We start from the raw sequence: 13,996 nt of genomic DNA on the forward strand, positions 1-13,996 counted from the left end.
GATTGACAGCGACAGTTGGCCAATCAGGTGGCGAGTTCGAGGGCAGCCTGCGTGCTGCCGACAAAAGACGAACGGCAGCCATTGTTGTTGTGCGAGTGCCTTCACTTCTTACTTTCATTTTTAAAACGGTCTCAAACTTCATTTTTGAGGCACGGAATTTACTATTAAGATATCGTTTGGATAGAATTTAGTTGTTTAACTTCATATATGTGGTCAATTAATGATGACAGAGCCTATTTAAAAATAAAAATTTAGAGACCGGCAGGGGCGGGGAGTGACAGGCATCTATCCGAATAAGGCAACCTATTTTGGGCATGGCCGTCTCAAAAGTCCTGTTGCGTCACATAGTCTGGAGGTGGTAAAAATGAACTGCTGATTGGCTGAAGGGGAAAAACGATCAATGGCTTAACCCTGCAAGGCCCAGATTCTTTTCAAGTTGTGATGATTCCTGGCTCTGTGGGGGGTATTTATATGCAAATATCCTGGCCAATGGCATTGTAAGACTAAACAATAGGACCCAATGAGGATTTAGAGGTGAAAAAAAAAAAGAATAACAGAAAAGAAAAATTATTTAAACTCATTTCTTTATAAAACATACATGTGATCGTGCGATCACACTGGGCCTTGCAGGGTTAAGGGGTTGTCAGTCAACGGTATTACTCCCGCCCAACTCCAGCCCACAGCCAATATTGTAGAATGGGCGATCAGGCCAGACTCACTCCAGCAATCAAATGGAAATGAGATTTCTGGAGGGAGGGTTTACCAGGCTAACGCTGAGGTGCCATAAGCATTCCACTGTTGCGTTGACTAAAACTCATGGCATGCTACGAACAACACGTTGACTGGAGAAGCACTATTTTCTTATTCAAACTAATCATCATGTCACGGAGAAACCCAACACCAACATCATTCGCTTGCATCGCACTACAGCTGCAGAAACAGATCGTCATTATGTTACATGTGTGCGTTTGTTTGCACGCGCAGATCCGTACACACACACACACACACACACACACACACACACACACACACACACACACACACACACACACACACACACACACACACACACACACACACACACACACACACACACACACACACACACACACACGGTGGCAGAACAAGTCAAAGCCAGGCCGGTAGGCACAGCGCATGAACAGGCCCCCCAATGTAGCCTATATTTTGGGGGTACTTACACATTCAGTCTATCCACCATTAACCCCCAAAGTATTCTCTCAGTCTCAGTTGTATTACAGCAGCAGGTTTTATTTTATAAGCTTTACTTCCTCGAATTAAAGTGCTTCTTCTCCATTTCAGGATCAGTAAATCTGTGCTCGACCTCATGGTCTTTTAAAGAAATACATGAACACTCATTCAGCCTGGCTTGACCATCCTGGCTCCACAAAGTCGCCCCTTCTCAGCCTGGTTCGTGGAACAGAATAAACCAGGCTGCACTGAGCAGACTTTGTCAAACCTGGATTTGGCTTTAAGTCCAGGATGATTTAATTCTGTCTTTGTGAAACGGGTCCCAGCGGCCTATTTCACAAAAGCAGAATTAAACTAGACGCGTCGCAATTCCGGGGAAATTGCAGAGTGTGGTTGCGCCGACGCCGGTCGCGGGTCGCGGCCGCCGGGACTCGAGGAATACGCTGGGAGGAATAACGTCGGAGGCTGCGCCAATTACATTGTGTCGTCACTCCTGAGATGGCTTGCGTTTCATTTTGAGAGGATCGATCCCCCCAAAATAAGGTTTTTGCATCAAACGGTTACATTTCGAGCATTCGTGGCGCCCCCTATGGATCAAAGTAGAAATGCTTTTGGGGATTGGTTTAGTATACCACCCTCGACATGTGATTGAAATTTGGGATTGACCGGACGTTTCGTTCGTGATTTATGGCATTTTTGGTCAAACGGGCCCCTCCCGCTAACTTTGGAAGCCATTTACGGACGGACGGTACGGACTATCAAAATTCCGCTTGGATAGGTTTATCGCATGGGTCCATAGATCACGTGTACCGATTTGTGTGAGATTTGGAAAAAAATTTAAGGAAAAGGAGCAAAAAGTGTGTTTTGAAGAAAATTCAAAATGGCGGAAAATCTATCCTGACGCAAATGGGCGTGGCCTATATGGGAAGATGCGTCGTGACCCAAGGAATCCAGGGAAAAAGACATTTTGATTTTACGACCTACGGTTCAAGAGTTATAGGCCAAAAGGTAAAGGGGGCTGTTATAGCGCCACCATGTGGCCGACTGGTGTGATTATTTTCTTAATAATTTTTCAAAAAACTATTAACCTCCCCTCCAAATCTTGTAACTGTAGCCCTTACGGTTTCCGAGAAAAAAATACTTGAATGGGAGTTTTTGCAATTCCCATTAAAGTGGATGGGGAAATTTAATGCAGAAATAAATCAATATCAAAAAATCTATCCTGACGCAAATGGGCGTGGCCTATATGGGGAGATGCGTAGTGACCCAAGGAATCCAGGTGAAAAGAAATTTTGATTTTCGGACCTACGGTTCAAGAGTTACGGGCCAAAACGTAAAGGGGGCTGTTATAGCGCCACCATGAGGCCGAATGGTGTGATATTTTTTTCAATAATTTCGGACAATATTATGAATTATCCCTCCAAATCTGATAACTCTAGCTCTTACGGTTTCTGAGAAAAAAATACTTGAATTTGAGTTTTTGCACTTTTCCATTAAAGCGGATGGGGACATTTAATGGCACTAATAAATTAATATCAATTAAACTATTCAACCAATCTCTTAGCCCTATACAAGCGCACGATTCCCGTTCAAGACGGTCATTTTGATATATGGCACAACATTAGGGGATAAAAACTGTGGGAGGAGATGCGTCTGAAAAAAAGTTTATCTATAAATAAATAAAGAGTATAGAGTACTATAGTCTGGTTGCCCTGTTGGGCAACCACACTAATAAGGCAACACTGGTTCCCATGTACCTGTGGGTTCCTCTGAGCTGTCACTGGGTAGAGTGGCCTCTGCCTGCACCTCTCCCCCGGAATCAGCGCCACCTGCTGGTAGAGCTGCTGAACAGGAAGATATTGTGTCATCATTACACAATCTAATGTCATTTAGATAGCATGTCATGTAGACAGATGACAGGTTCATTTGTTGACCTGGCATCCAGATTATTTATTTATTGATATCATACTGTATAGACTCATGATAGGTTGTTGATTTACCTATAGATTACTATGTCTATGTATTTGATGCATTACCTCGTGTTTACCTTGCTTACTGTAAATCACTCTGCATTAAGAGAGTCTGATAAATTGTAAAGGCAATTGTGAACACATATTTAACCCATTAGCACCAGGAAAGCATCCGTGTCATTTTGGGGATTTAGAACAGTGGCTCTATAAAATAGTAGATCTACAAGCTCTGCAATTCTGCCTTTGTGAAATGGGCCCCTGGTTGCTTATTTCTCTCTCAACATTTGGCAAGAAAGAAATGGTGTCAACATTACATTAACACAAGAAGTCATTATGAACCCAAATGAGCACAGGTCCAAATGAGCACATTATGAACCCTCGGAGCACAGGTCTCCGCCAGGTCAGGTAGGTTTTTGTGGCCTCCTGGTGGCGCTATAATAGACCAATGTGAAAAGGGTGGTATTTCTTCTTAGGCCTTTCACAGAAATCGGACACTGCATTCATGATTTGAGGCATTTTGACCCAAAAAAGTGTTTTGCTAAATTAGACCTGCTGGTGGCGCTATAACAGGCAAGGTTAAAAGGGTGGCATTTCTTCCTCAGCCTAGTGGGAATGTGTGTGCAAAATGTTGTGGAAATCGAAGGCTGTGTTCATGATTTGAGGCATTTTGTTCCAAACGAAACAATCCTGCAAACTTTGGAAGCCAATCTAACAGGATGGAATATGGAAAATCGGACAGATCAGTGTTGATCACATGACTATAGAGATACTGTGTGCCGATTCGCAGGATGTATGGACAAAATCTGTAGGAGTAATATCAAAAAAAATGTTTTGCAAAAATCTGCTCTGTACCTGCCAGTTCCTCTGAGCTAGCAGTGGGCTCTCCTGCTGAAGCAGCAGCTCTGGTATTATTTCCACCTTTACACAGGAAACATAGAACAATATGAAGCAACATATTCCATTTTACAATGTCTACCGGGCTGGTTAATGGAACTTATTATAGACTAGCAGAATGAAGAGTTGTTGTGAACACACACACACACACACACACACACACACACACACACACACACACACACACACACACACACACACACACACACACACACACACACACACACACACACACACACACACACACACACACACACACAGCAACATACGTTTTTGGGCTTGACCATCCTGGCTCCACAAAGTCACTCCTTCTCAGCCTGGTTCGTGGAACAGAATAAACCAGGCTGCACTGAGCAGGCTTTGTCAAACCTGGATTTGGCTTTACATCCAGGATGATTTAATTCTGTCTTTGTGAAACGGGTCCCAGCGGCCTATTTCACAAAAGCAGAATTAAACTAGTGTAGTATCGTTTCAAACATGGACACGGCGTTTCTCATAATTGATCATAATACATCCTGTGTTATAGAAACTCCCAAGCTTGACGGCTGCAATAATCAATTTGCATTTCCCCTCACCCTAACTCTTATTTTTCTATAGGATAAGCTGTTGTTCACCTCCAGGAGAGGGGCTTTGTTCTATTGTGTTTAGATCTTTTGAAGCTCAAACTCTCACAGGGCAAGAGATGTAAATCACTGGAGACCAGGTGTTGACACCTTCAGTTGAGAAGTGTCCTTCTTTGTTTTTATTTAACCTAATCAGAATAACCATTGTTCCCTCGTGAGGAGGCAGCTGACCCCCGACAGTGAATGCATAGTGGTTGGGTAGGACAGAATGTCTACAGAAGACCTTTAAGTTTAATTTTAACTCTGTTGAATAAGACTAGGTACATTGAACACAAAACGAGTCTTTTAAATGAGTATTTGAAATGAATAAAGTGGATAACTATGATCTGTGCTGTTAACCAAGAGAAATGCCATTTAAGGAAAAGATTCAGTCTGGAGTAAATGTGGCTTTTATTTGACTCATTGTATTTCTAACTACTGTTTGAAACCATAAAGTTTAAAGTGTGTGGATTCATTTTAAAGCTTGAGAGATGTTGAACCAGAAATACTAAACCAGCCTTTGTGTAAACGTAAAGTTTGATAAATAGAAATAAGACAAGATTGTTACACTGTATAACTGCTAAATGTGGGATACCAAGATGTAGGCGGGGACTCGGCCCGACAACTGTGTTAGAATACATGTATGTGTGTTGGGGGGCTGGGCTTAAACCACCTAGCCCCTCCTTGTTGTAGAAGGTGAGCTTTGTATAAATAATGTGCTTTGTATGTGACTGGGCGCGCTGCTGATCGGAACCCACATGGCAGACGTCCAGTCAGGCTGAAATAAACGATGCTTGACCTGAAACCTTGGACCTCTGGACTTCTTTCTACTTTAAAGCTTCTTTCCCAGGAAACTGTTATTAATAGCCCGCTTTTGGGATCGAAAATATACTACATATAATGGCGTCGTCGGCAGTCGTTTTTAATATTCTTTTCTTCTTTTTGGAGAGAAGGGTATACGAAAAGAACCTGATTTTTTGTGTGGTTTTATTTTTGATTTTAAGGGCGAATGGCTGGTTTCCTGAGGGGGAGGTTTTTTGGGGGGAGAACCCGGGGCCTAAGGTAAGTGTTTTGTAACACAGGAACGCTTCTGAAGCCGTTGAAGGCCTGAAGGGTGATGTTCTGATCGTACTTATTATAACGGTGTAATGGCCCTCCGTGTTCTTGACTCATTTAGTGGGTCTGGGAGCGGGGATGGGTTTATTGTATTTGTTTTTGGCTGCGATTCGAACATCTTTTCAACATTCAAGATCATTTAACTATGGCTAAACAAACCTATTATTTGATTTTGGAAAAGTATACGTACAAGGCCGCTTACAATAAAACAAATACCACTGTAACGTTAGGAGAAGTATAAGTAAAAGGCCGCTTACAATAAAACAAATACTACTGTAACGTTTGGAGAAGTATAAGTAAAAGGCCGCTTACAATAAAACAATTACCGCTATAACGTTTGGAGAAGTATGAGACAAGGAATCTTAAGGTAAAACAATTACCACTATATCGTTTGGAAAAGTTTGAAACTTACATGTAATTATACAAACCTCATGTTCTACATTTAGAGCCACAGTGGTGGGCTTAGACTGGGCCTGGGATCCGATTATACACTGGAAGTACGTGTACAAGTACTTTTCAGATATCGGCGCGCGACGGACTTCGAGAGCCCTAGCCCGGAGAAAAATCCTGGGTTCAGTTTAAAGTATATAAGAGTAAGCCTTGTACATATCTTGGGAACATTGCAAAATACTTGTAATTATGTAAATTACTATCGGCATAAGTCTAACAATTAGTCGAATCAAATCGTTGAGTAGTATAGCAGAATATGGTTTCTTCCTATGAGTATGTATTTTGTAGTGTTCTACCGTGTAGGGAGAAAAGAGATACATTTAGGTACAAGGCATTGTTTATTTTGTGATCGCATGGGAGTTTTTTTTTGGGGTTGACTTTTTTATGTGTTACGTTCGTAATGCGAATTTCTTTGTGACCGTTTTGCAAGCGGCTACTTTCAGGTTTATGGATGGACTTAATTATGTAGGCTTTTCGGTCTGCTTGGAGATGAAAACGTCTTTGTGGGGTCATGGCTTTTCGGCTGTGTAATGATATCTTAATTATCACATTCGTGGTGATGTTACTGTTCTTTTAATGTTGGTCTTGTGAAGGTATGTGATGAGTCTTTGTTGTAGGGGCGAGTGGCATGTCTGTGGGTATGTGTGTTGGAGGTACAAGGAGGAGATTTAGATGATCAGAGGCTGCGCGCGCTGGACGCAAGGGGCGTGTGATCACTCATACTTTGAGGTTACTTTGTGGCTTTTCGGCTGCGTACTGCTTTCTTAAATTATCACTTTCGTGGTGATGCAATTTTTTCTTGGACTGGACAATGGAGATGTGAGTGTGATTCTGTGTCTGTGTTTGTCTCGTGCGTGGATTTTTGACGAATGGTCTGTGATAGAGCGTGTGTGTATGTTGGGGAAAAGTGTGTGTGTGAATGTGTGTCGGCGAGCGGTCGTGTGTTTGTGGCGCATTTTGCGTTTTGGGGAGGTAGTTTTATTTTTATTTCTTGTTGGACTGGATGTTGAGAGTTTTTCGGTGCTTCTGTGTGCTTGAGATAGATTGGTGGATTTCATTTTTGTACAGCACATCTTCTGCAAAGAGTGCTGTAGAGGGGTGAGATGAAATGATTGTTTCAATATTTTGAACTGATATAACGATTTAGTCTAAATGATAGTGAAAATAATCTTTGAACTGTTAAAGTAATCTACAAAAGAGGACAGTAAAGAGTGAATTTAGGAGAAGAAATTGAGATGTAATTGGAATAATATGAGTAAAGGTTAAATTTGATCAACTATAGATTTGTAGATGTCCGTGTGAAGATATTTAAATATTGAGAGTTAAGGTTTTATTATTTAGGATTGATTCGGTTTGATTTGTGCTTTATTAATGGCGGGTTTAATTATTTGGCTGGTCTAGTGTGTTGTTGTGGTCGTGGTGTCCCTGTCGGTGTTGGATCGAGGCTTTTTCCAGAGAGGTTGACTCAGGAGTGCACGCCTGAGAGATATGCGTGACTTTGGCCAAGACACGCAGTCGCTCATATTCTTTCTGGGGAGACGCTGAGGTTGAACACGGCTGGAATACCATGACATAGCAATGTATTGGATCGGTTAAAAGGTGCCTAGAAGTTAAAGAACGGATGTCTTAGCTACACAAACGTGCTTTGATTGATAGATACCTTATTCATTTGTACTAAGCCATGATGCGCAGCTGATTTTAAAAGTAATGGTTTGGATATAATTGAAGGTTAAAATGGAGAAACCATAAAGTAGAGGTTTCACTGGCTTTCTGATTACAGGAGTTTGGGGGTTCATTCCAAAAAACACCTGAACTACTGCAACAGGGAGATATTTGTGATTCTTATTTTGCTAAAGTGAATTGGATTTTAGTTTATTAAATAGGAGATCTTAGGACAGAGTCATTGGTGGCCTTTGAGGGCCAAGAGAAGGGACTACATTTTTTCGTTCAGGTTTTTAAAAGGACATAGACCTTTCTCTTTTGTGCTAAAATGTAAACTGTAAATTTGCCTTAATTGAGTGACAGCGTATAGACAGTTCCCGGTCTGGATCACTATCCTTTTTAATCTCACAGATCGAGTATAATATTTAGAGTTTCGATAAGTGAACTAAATACTTAATTCAGTGGTTCACCACTGGGGCTAAAAATAGGCTGAAATTCGTTTATATAAAGGTAACAGAACAATATACAAAATCCAAGCATTTAATAGGAGATGTCTGTGTCTGCTTTGAAATTACCACATTTTGTTTGTTTGTTTTTGTTAGGAACCAGGGAAAGAAAGAGAATCTGACGCAGTTTTAAGGTAAGTGTTGGTTGATGTGAGTTACCAGGGGTGGAAGAAGTCTTTTTCTGGTGCAGACCTAATAATTAGTATAGTTTTGGCAGAACCTTGAGGGTCACAATTAGGTGACTGGAGGGGAGTTTATCCTCAGGCTCGAGACGCCAGGATAGGAAAAGGTAGACAGATTAGATAGAAATTGACAGACAGATAGGGTGGTCTGCTTCATCTTGTTTAAAGAGACGTCACACCCTTGTGACGAAACATCACCCAGCACTGATCTTACACTGATCTTTGTAGATCTGTACTTAAGTAACATAGATTTATTAGGCTCTAAGGAGTGTACACATTTTGAAAATATTGAGAGAAAAATTCTGGTATTACTAAATCTAGGACCAAGAGGGGAATGCTTGTACAGAGAGTACTATAGTATAAATTTTGAATTATCGTGAGGAAAATAGGTTAAATAGTTGCTAAGACAGTAAATAGGACTTAAGTGTTAAGTGGTTTATTAGAATCATTAGTTTGAAAAATATAACAAGGAGGAAAAATTTGAAAAAGTATCAAGAGGATTGAAATGGAAAACTTAGCGAGTATAACTTATGTAGGAATGAATTGACTGAGACATACAGTAGTTAAAATGTGTCATTTGTCTGGAAGCACCTAGTGTCATGGATGAATGGCTGGTTTATTAGGAAAAGAGTAGGGAAAAGTTTTTGTCAAGTATTTTCCTGCCAGGATCTGTTGGAGACAGTTGGAGAAAGTTGGAGAAGTTGTTGTCCAGAGGGGTCCAGGCCAGTGAGGAGGAGTTGGTGAAAAAGTGACGGGCGCCAGCAGGAGAAAGGAGCGTCTACTCAGCATTAGCGGAGGACAGCAGGAGGTCTATCAATCGTCCCAGGCTGAGAACCAGGAGATGCAGCAAACGAGGGGCGGTGTGAATCTTCCTCAGCTCGTCACTCATCAGAGAGAAGGGCCAGACGTGGGACAACTTCCCATCTGTCTACTCATCAGAAGAAGGGTTTTCAGAGTCGCTACAGCACAGCAGGAGCACAGCAGGACACCAGGAGGTGCAACTCTACAGACCAGGAGATGGCGTGAATCTTCGACCAGAGGGCTGTTAACTACTCGTCAAAAGCAACACGGCAGGACGACAGATGACAGATATCGGGCAGACGGCTAGGTGTTACAGTTTGACAGCAGGGAGCCATGGGGGTTAACTTGTCGACTCAGCTCTACCAATCGTCCCAGGCAGATAGCAGGAGGTTCCAGAGATCAAGGGGCTTCTGAGATTCTACAAAGTTGCTTTGTCAAGATGAAAGACAAAACCCCCTCAGTGGAAAGGTGATTCCAGCAGGTTTCACACGCCTTTTGTCAAACAAGAGAAACCGTACCATTGTCATGGAAAGGATGACAATCATCCCCCCTTCATCATTTACACAAAACCCCCTCTTTTCCCCTTGCCCAAGAGCTGTGGACAGCTTGACTGGAAATTCCCCAGTAAGCGGACATGGACATTCGAAAAAAAGAAGAAGAATTTTGCGGTTTATTAGTTTAGGCGAAAAAAGAAAGAACAGAAGAACATTTCTGTGCGCGTGGAGAATGAACATTCCTTGTTAAAGTGTGTGTTATGATGTGTCTTGATCAAGTAACCAAATGATTCGTTTCACAGGTTCAGTGGTATGCAGAAGTAGCTGCTGAGTGTTAATTCTTTTTAGGTCGAGCAGATGGCTGGAGGAGCGAACAACACTGAGTGTTTTAACCAGTACTTTATTATTTCACATGTTTGAAAGTTCCTTTGTGGGAGACGTTATTAAGTCTCCCAAGAGGGGATTGTAGTATCGTTTCAAACATGGACACGGTGTTTCTCATAATTGATCATAATACATCCTGTGTTATAGAAACTCCCAAGCTTGACGGCTGCAATAATCAATTTGCATTTCCCCTCACCCTAACTCTTATTTTTCTATAGGATAAGCTGTTGTTCACCTCCAGGAGAGGGGCTTTGTTCTATTGTGTTTAGATCTTTTGAAGCTCAAACTCTCACAGGGCAAGAGATGTAAATCACTGGAGACCAGGTGTTGACACCTTCAGTTGAGAAGTGTCCTTCTTTGTTTTTATTTAACCTAATCAGAATAACCATTGTTCCCTCGTGAGGAGGCAGCTGACCCCCGACAGTGAATGCATAGTGGTTGGGTAGGACAGAATGTCTACAGAAGACCTTTAAGTTTAATTTTAACTCTGTTGAATAAGACTAGGTACATTGAACACAAAACGAGTCTTTTAAATGAGTATTTGAAATGAATAAAGTGGATAACTATGATCTGTGCTGTTAACCAAGAGAAATGCCATTTAAGGAAAAGATTCAGTCTGGAGTAAATGTGGCTTTTATTTGACTCATTGTATTTCTAACTACTGTTTGAAACCATAAAGTTTAAAGTGTGTGGATTCATTTTAAAGCTTGAGAGATGTTGAACCAGAAATACTAAACCAGCCTTTGTGTAAACGTAAAGTTTGATAAATAGAAATAAGACAAGATTGTTACACTGTATAACTGCTAAATGTGGGATACCAAGATGTAGGCGGGGACTCGGCCCGACAACTGTGTTAGAATACATGTATGTGTGTTGGGGGGCTGGGCTTAAACCACCTAGCCCCTCCTTGTTGTAGAAGGTGAGCTTTGTATAAATAATGTGCTTTGTATGTGACTGGGCGCGCTGCTGATCGGAACCCACATGGCAGACGTCCAGTCAGGCTGAAATAAACGATGCTTGACCTGAAACCTTGGACCTCTGGACTTCTTTCTACTTTAAAGCTTCTTTCCCAGGAAACTGTTATTAATAGCCCGCTTTTGGGATCGAAAATATACTACACTAGAAAATGTACTCCTCAGAGCACAGGTCTCCGCCAGTACTGTCCCTGATTAATCCTGTCTTACCTATTTATATTACATATTGTCACGTGTCACTTGACAAGAAAACCCCCCTTTGAGGGTAAAACTCTCCTGGCAGAGACAAAAAAATCACACCCCATTCATATTTAGAAACAACAGTTGTCATCACAGTGATGGTCACTTCAAAAAATATAGATGATTTTTTTAAGTAATTTTGCTATTTATAGGTTTTTATTTCGTCATGCGTCTCGCTAGCCAATCAAAGCCAATTAACGACAAATGTAAACAAATCACAGCAAAACCAATGCAAAATGTACAAAAAATAGAAAGACAAAAATCACAGCAAACTGTTTACATGTGGTGTGGGGACTTTCCAGTGTAAACTCAGCATTATACAATGAATGTAGTTGTTGTACTGTAGAGTGTTTGCTCTGTACCTGCCAGTTCCTCAGAGCTAGCACTGGACTCTCCTGCTGAAGCAGCAGCTCTGGTATTATATCCACCTTTACACAGGAAACATAGAACAATATATATATATATTGTTTGAAATTAAAATTGAAAAATATAGACAGGAACCCGCGACACACTGTCAAGTTGGATTACTAACGGATGTGGTATGTGCCTGGACCGCTAGGCCAGCAGGCGCCCCAACATAGAACAATATTAAGCAACATATTCCATTTTACAATGTCTACTGGGCTGGTTATTATCCTTATTTTAGACTAGCAGAATGAAGAGGGTTTATAGTAGTTGTGAACACACTTCAGACATCACACATATTTAATATTAATGAGTTAATCAAAACAAGCATATGAACAACTGTAACCACATGAGAACAGCACAACTAGATGAACACACTGACAAACAGCAAGTGTTTAAAATGGAAGCAATTAAGTTGTGTTCATAGTGGCCCAGTTATACATATAGCTGCCTTTGAAACATCATCCTCCCCTAAAGCTTTGAAGCTATTGCAGAGGGTGAAGATCCAAACAGGCTTGTTTTCATTGCTTATTTCTCTCCCAACATTTGGCAACACTGGTTCCCATGTACCTGTGGGTTCCTCTGAGTTGTCACTGGGTCAAGAACAGGAGGAAATTGTGTCATCATCCTGCTACCTAATTCAAGCAAGCCTGTACAAAAACTAGGTATAGATTTGATTTGATTTGATAATTTATGGTACAAATTCACCGAGGTGCACACTGCACAGTACAGTATATATCAGGATATCACAAAAAGTCCAAGGACTTATTTCCGTTGAGGTCCCACATAAATGATTACATCATGGTTTCTAACTATCAACACATTTGCCATTTTACCTTAACTAAATTAAAATCATTGCAACAACAGCACTCAACACCATAGGCATTCATAAAAAAAACAAAGCACAATAGACCAATAAATAAATAAATAGAACATTACATTTATCGCATCCAATACCAGTCATACAACAAGACCAATGCAGACCAACAGGGGTCCCTGACTCTAATTTAATTTGCCCATCAGCCAATTTTTCAACATATTTTTAAAACTATTTAGTGACTGGGCAAATTTTATTTCGTGTTGGACTGTGTTCCACTCCTCCGCCCCTGTGTATTGGAATGAGCTCTTACCTACCTTGTTTTTTAATTTGGTTGGTTGTTTAAGATCTGCTACACTGGCCCTTGTATTCACACTATGGTAGTAACTAACGTTCTGAAAATAACCTTTAAAATAATTTGGACATTGGTCTTTTAAAATGTTATAGACCATTATAAGTCTCAGTTGTTTTATTCTGTCTTCTACGGGGAGCCAATTTAATTCTTTAAACTGGTTTTGGCCAATGTGGCTTCTTGGAGAGAGATAAAGGACTTCCCTCATTAATTTATTTTGTGCCGTCTGTAGTTTGTCTTTTGTTTTTTTAGATATACCACTGTACCATGTTAGACAGGTGTAATCAAAATGGCATTGGACTAATGCTGAGACCAGTGTCCTCATGGTGGATTTATCAAGGAATTTAGCTATCCTAGCTAGGAACTTAGTCCTTGCATGGATCAGTGCCAAAGCAGTTCTCCAATTCTCTCCCTACTTGCTACAAAAATCATGCTCTGGCTACAGCATCATCTACTTTAGTTTCAGCCTTTACATGTGTCTCCACTTCTAATAATCACAAAATGTTTGCAATCTTTCCCCATATTGTTTACTTCCGCATGTGATCCAATGTCATTATCGTCACCATTTTACTAAACAGATCTGCGAGCGACGCACTGTGAGCTTGAAGATCTGTCCTTTTCCTCATGCATGCCCCTCCCCTTTTACTAATCTCCTCACGCTGAGGTGCCATAAGCATTCCACTGTTGTGTTGACTAAAACTCATGCTACGAACAACACGTTGACTGGAGAAGCACTATTTTCTTATTCAAACTAATCATCATGTCACGGAGAAACCCAACACCAACATCATTCGCTTGCATCGTACTACATGCTGCAGAAACAGATCGTCATTATGTTACATGTGTGCGTTTGTTTGCACGTGCAGATCCGTACACACGTACACACACACACACACACACACAGGCAGAACAAGTCAAAGCCAGGCCGGTAGGCACAG

General features: G+C 41.1%; 1 protein-coding gene across 46 annotated transcripts in view; it reads right to left on the reverse strand.

The window, feature by feature from the left end:
- The window catches only part of LOC311063267 (serine protease FAM111A-like), a 33,942-nt gene that overhangs the window by 8,072 nt on the left and 11,874 nt on the right, over positions 1–13,996 (reverse strand). For 25 of the 46 annotated variants that reach the window (XM_084082621.1, XM_084082618.1, XM_084082617.1 and 22 more), the window contains 3 exons: positions 11,847–11,912; positions 4,032–4,097; positions 2,967–3,053 (listed from right to left, as the gene is read on the reverse strand). The exons of 4 other annotated variants lie outside the window; for them this stretch is intronic. In XM_084082621.1, the coding sequence (XP_083938747.1) occupies positions 2,967–3,053; positions 4,032–4,097; positions 11,847–11,912 (219 nt within the window). The remainder of the gene's footprint in view (positions 1–2,966; positions 3,054–4,031; positions 4,098–11,846; positions 11,913–13,996) is intronic. 17 more of the 46 variants (XM_084082620.1, XM_084082619.1, XM_084082612.1 and 14 more) reach the window with 7 other exon arrangements.

This window comes from Gymnoscopelus microlampas, assembly GCF_963454915.1.
Source record: "Gymnoscopelus microlampas genome assembly, chromosome: 16".
Lineage (NCBI taxonomy): Eukaryota > Metazoa > Chordata > Actinopteri > Myctophiformes > Myctophidae > Gymnoscopelus > Gymnoscopelus microlampas.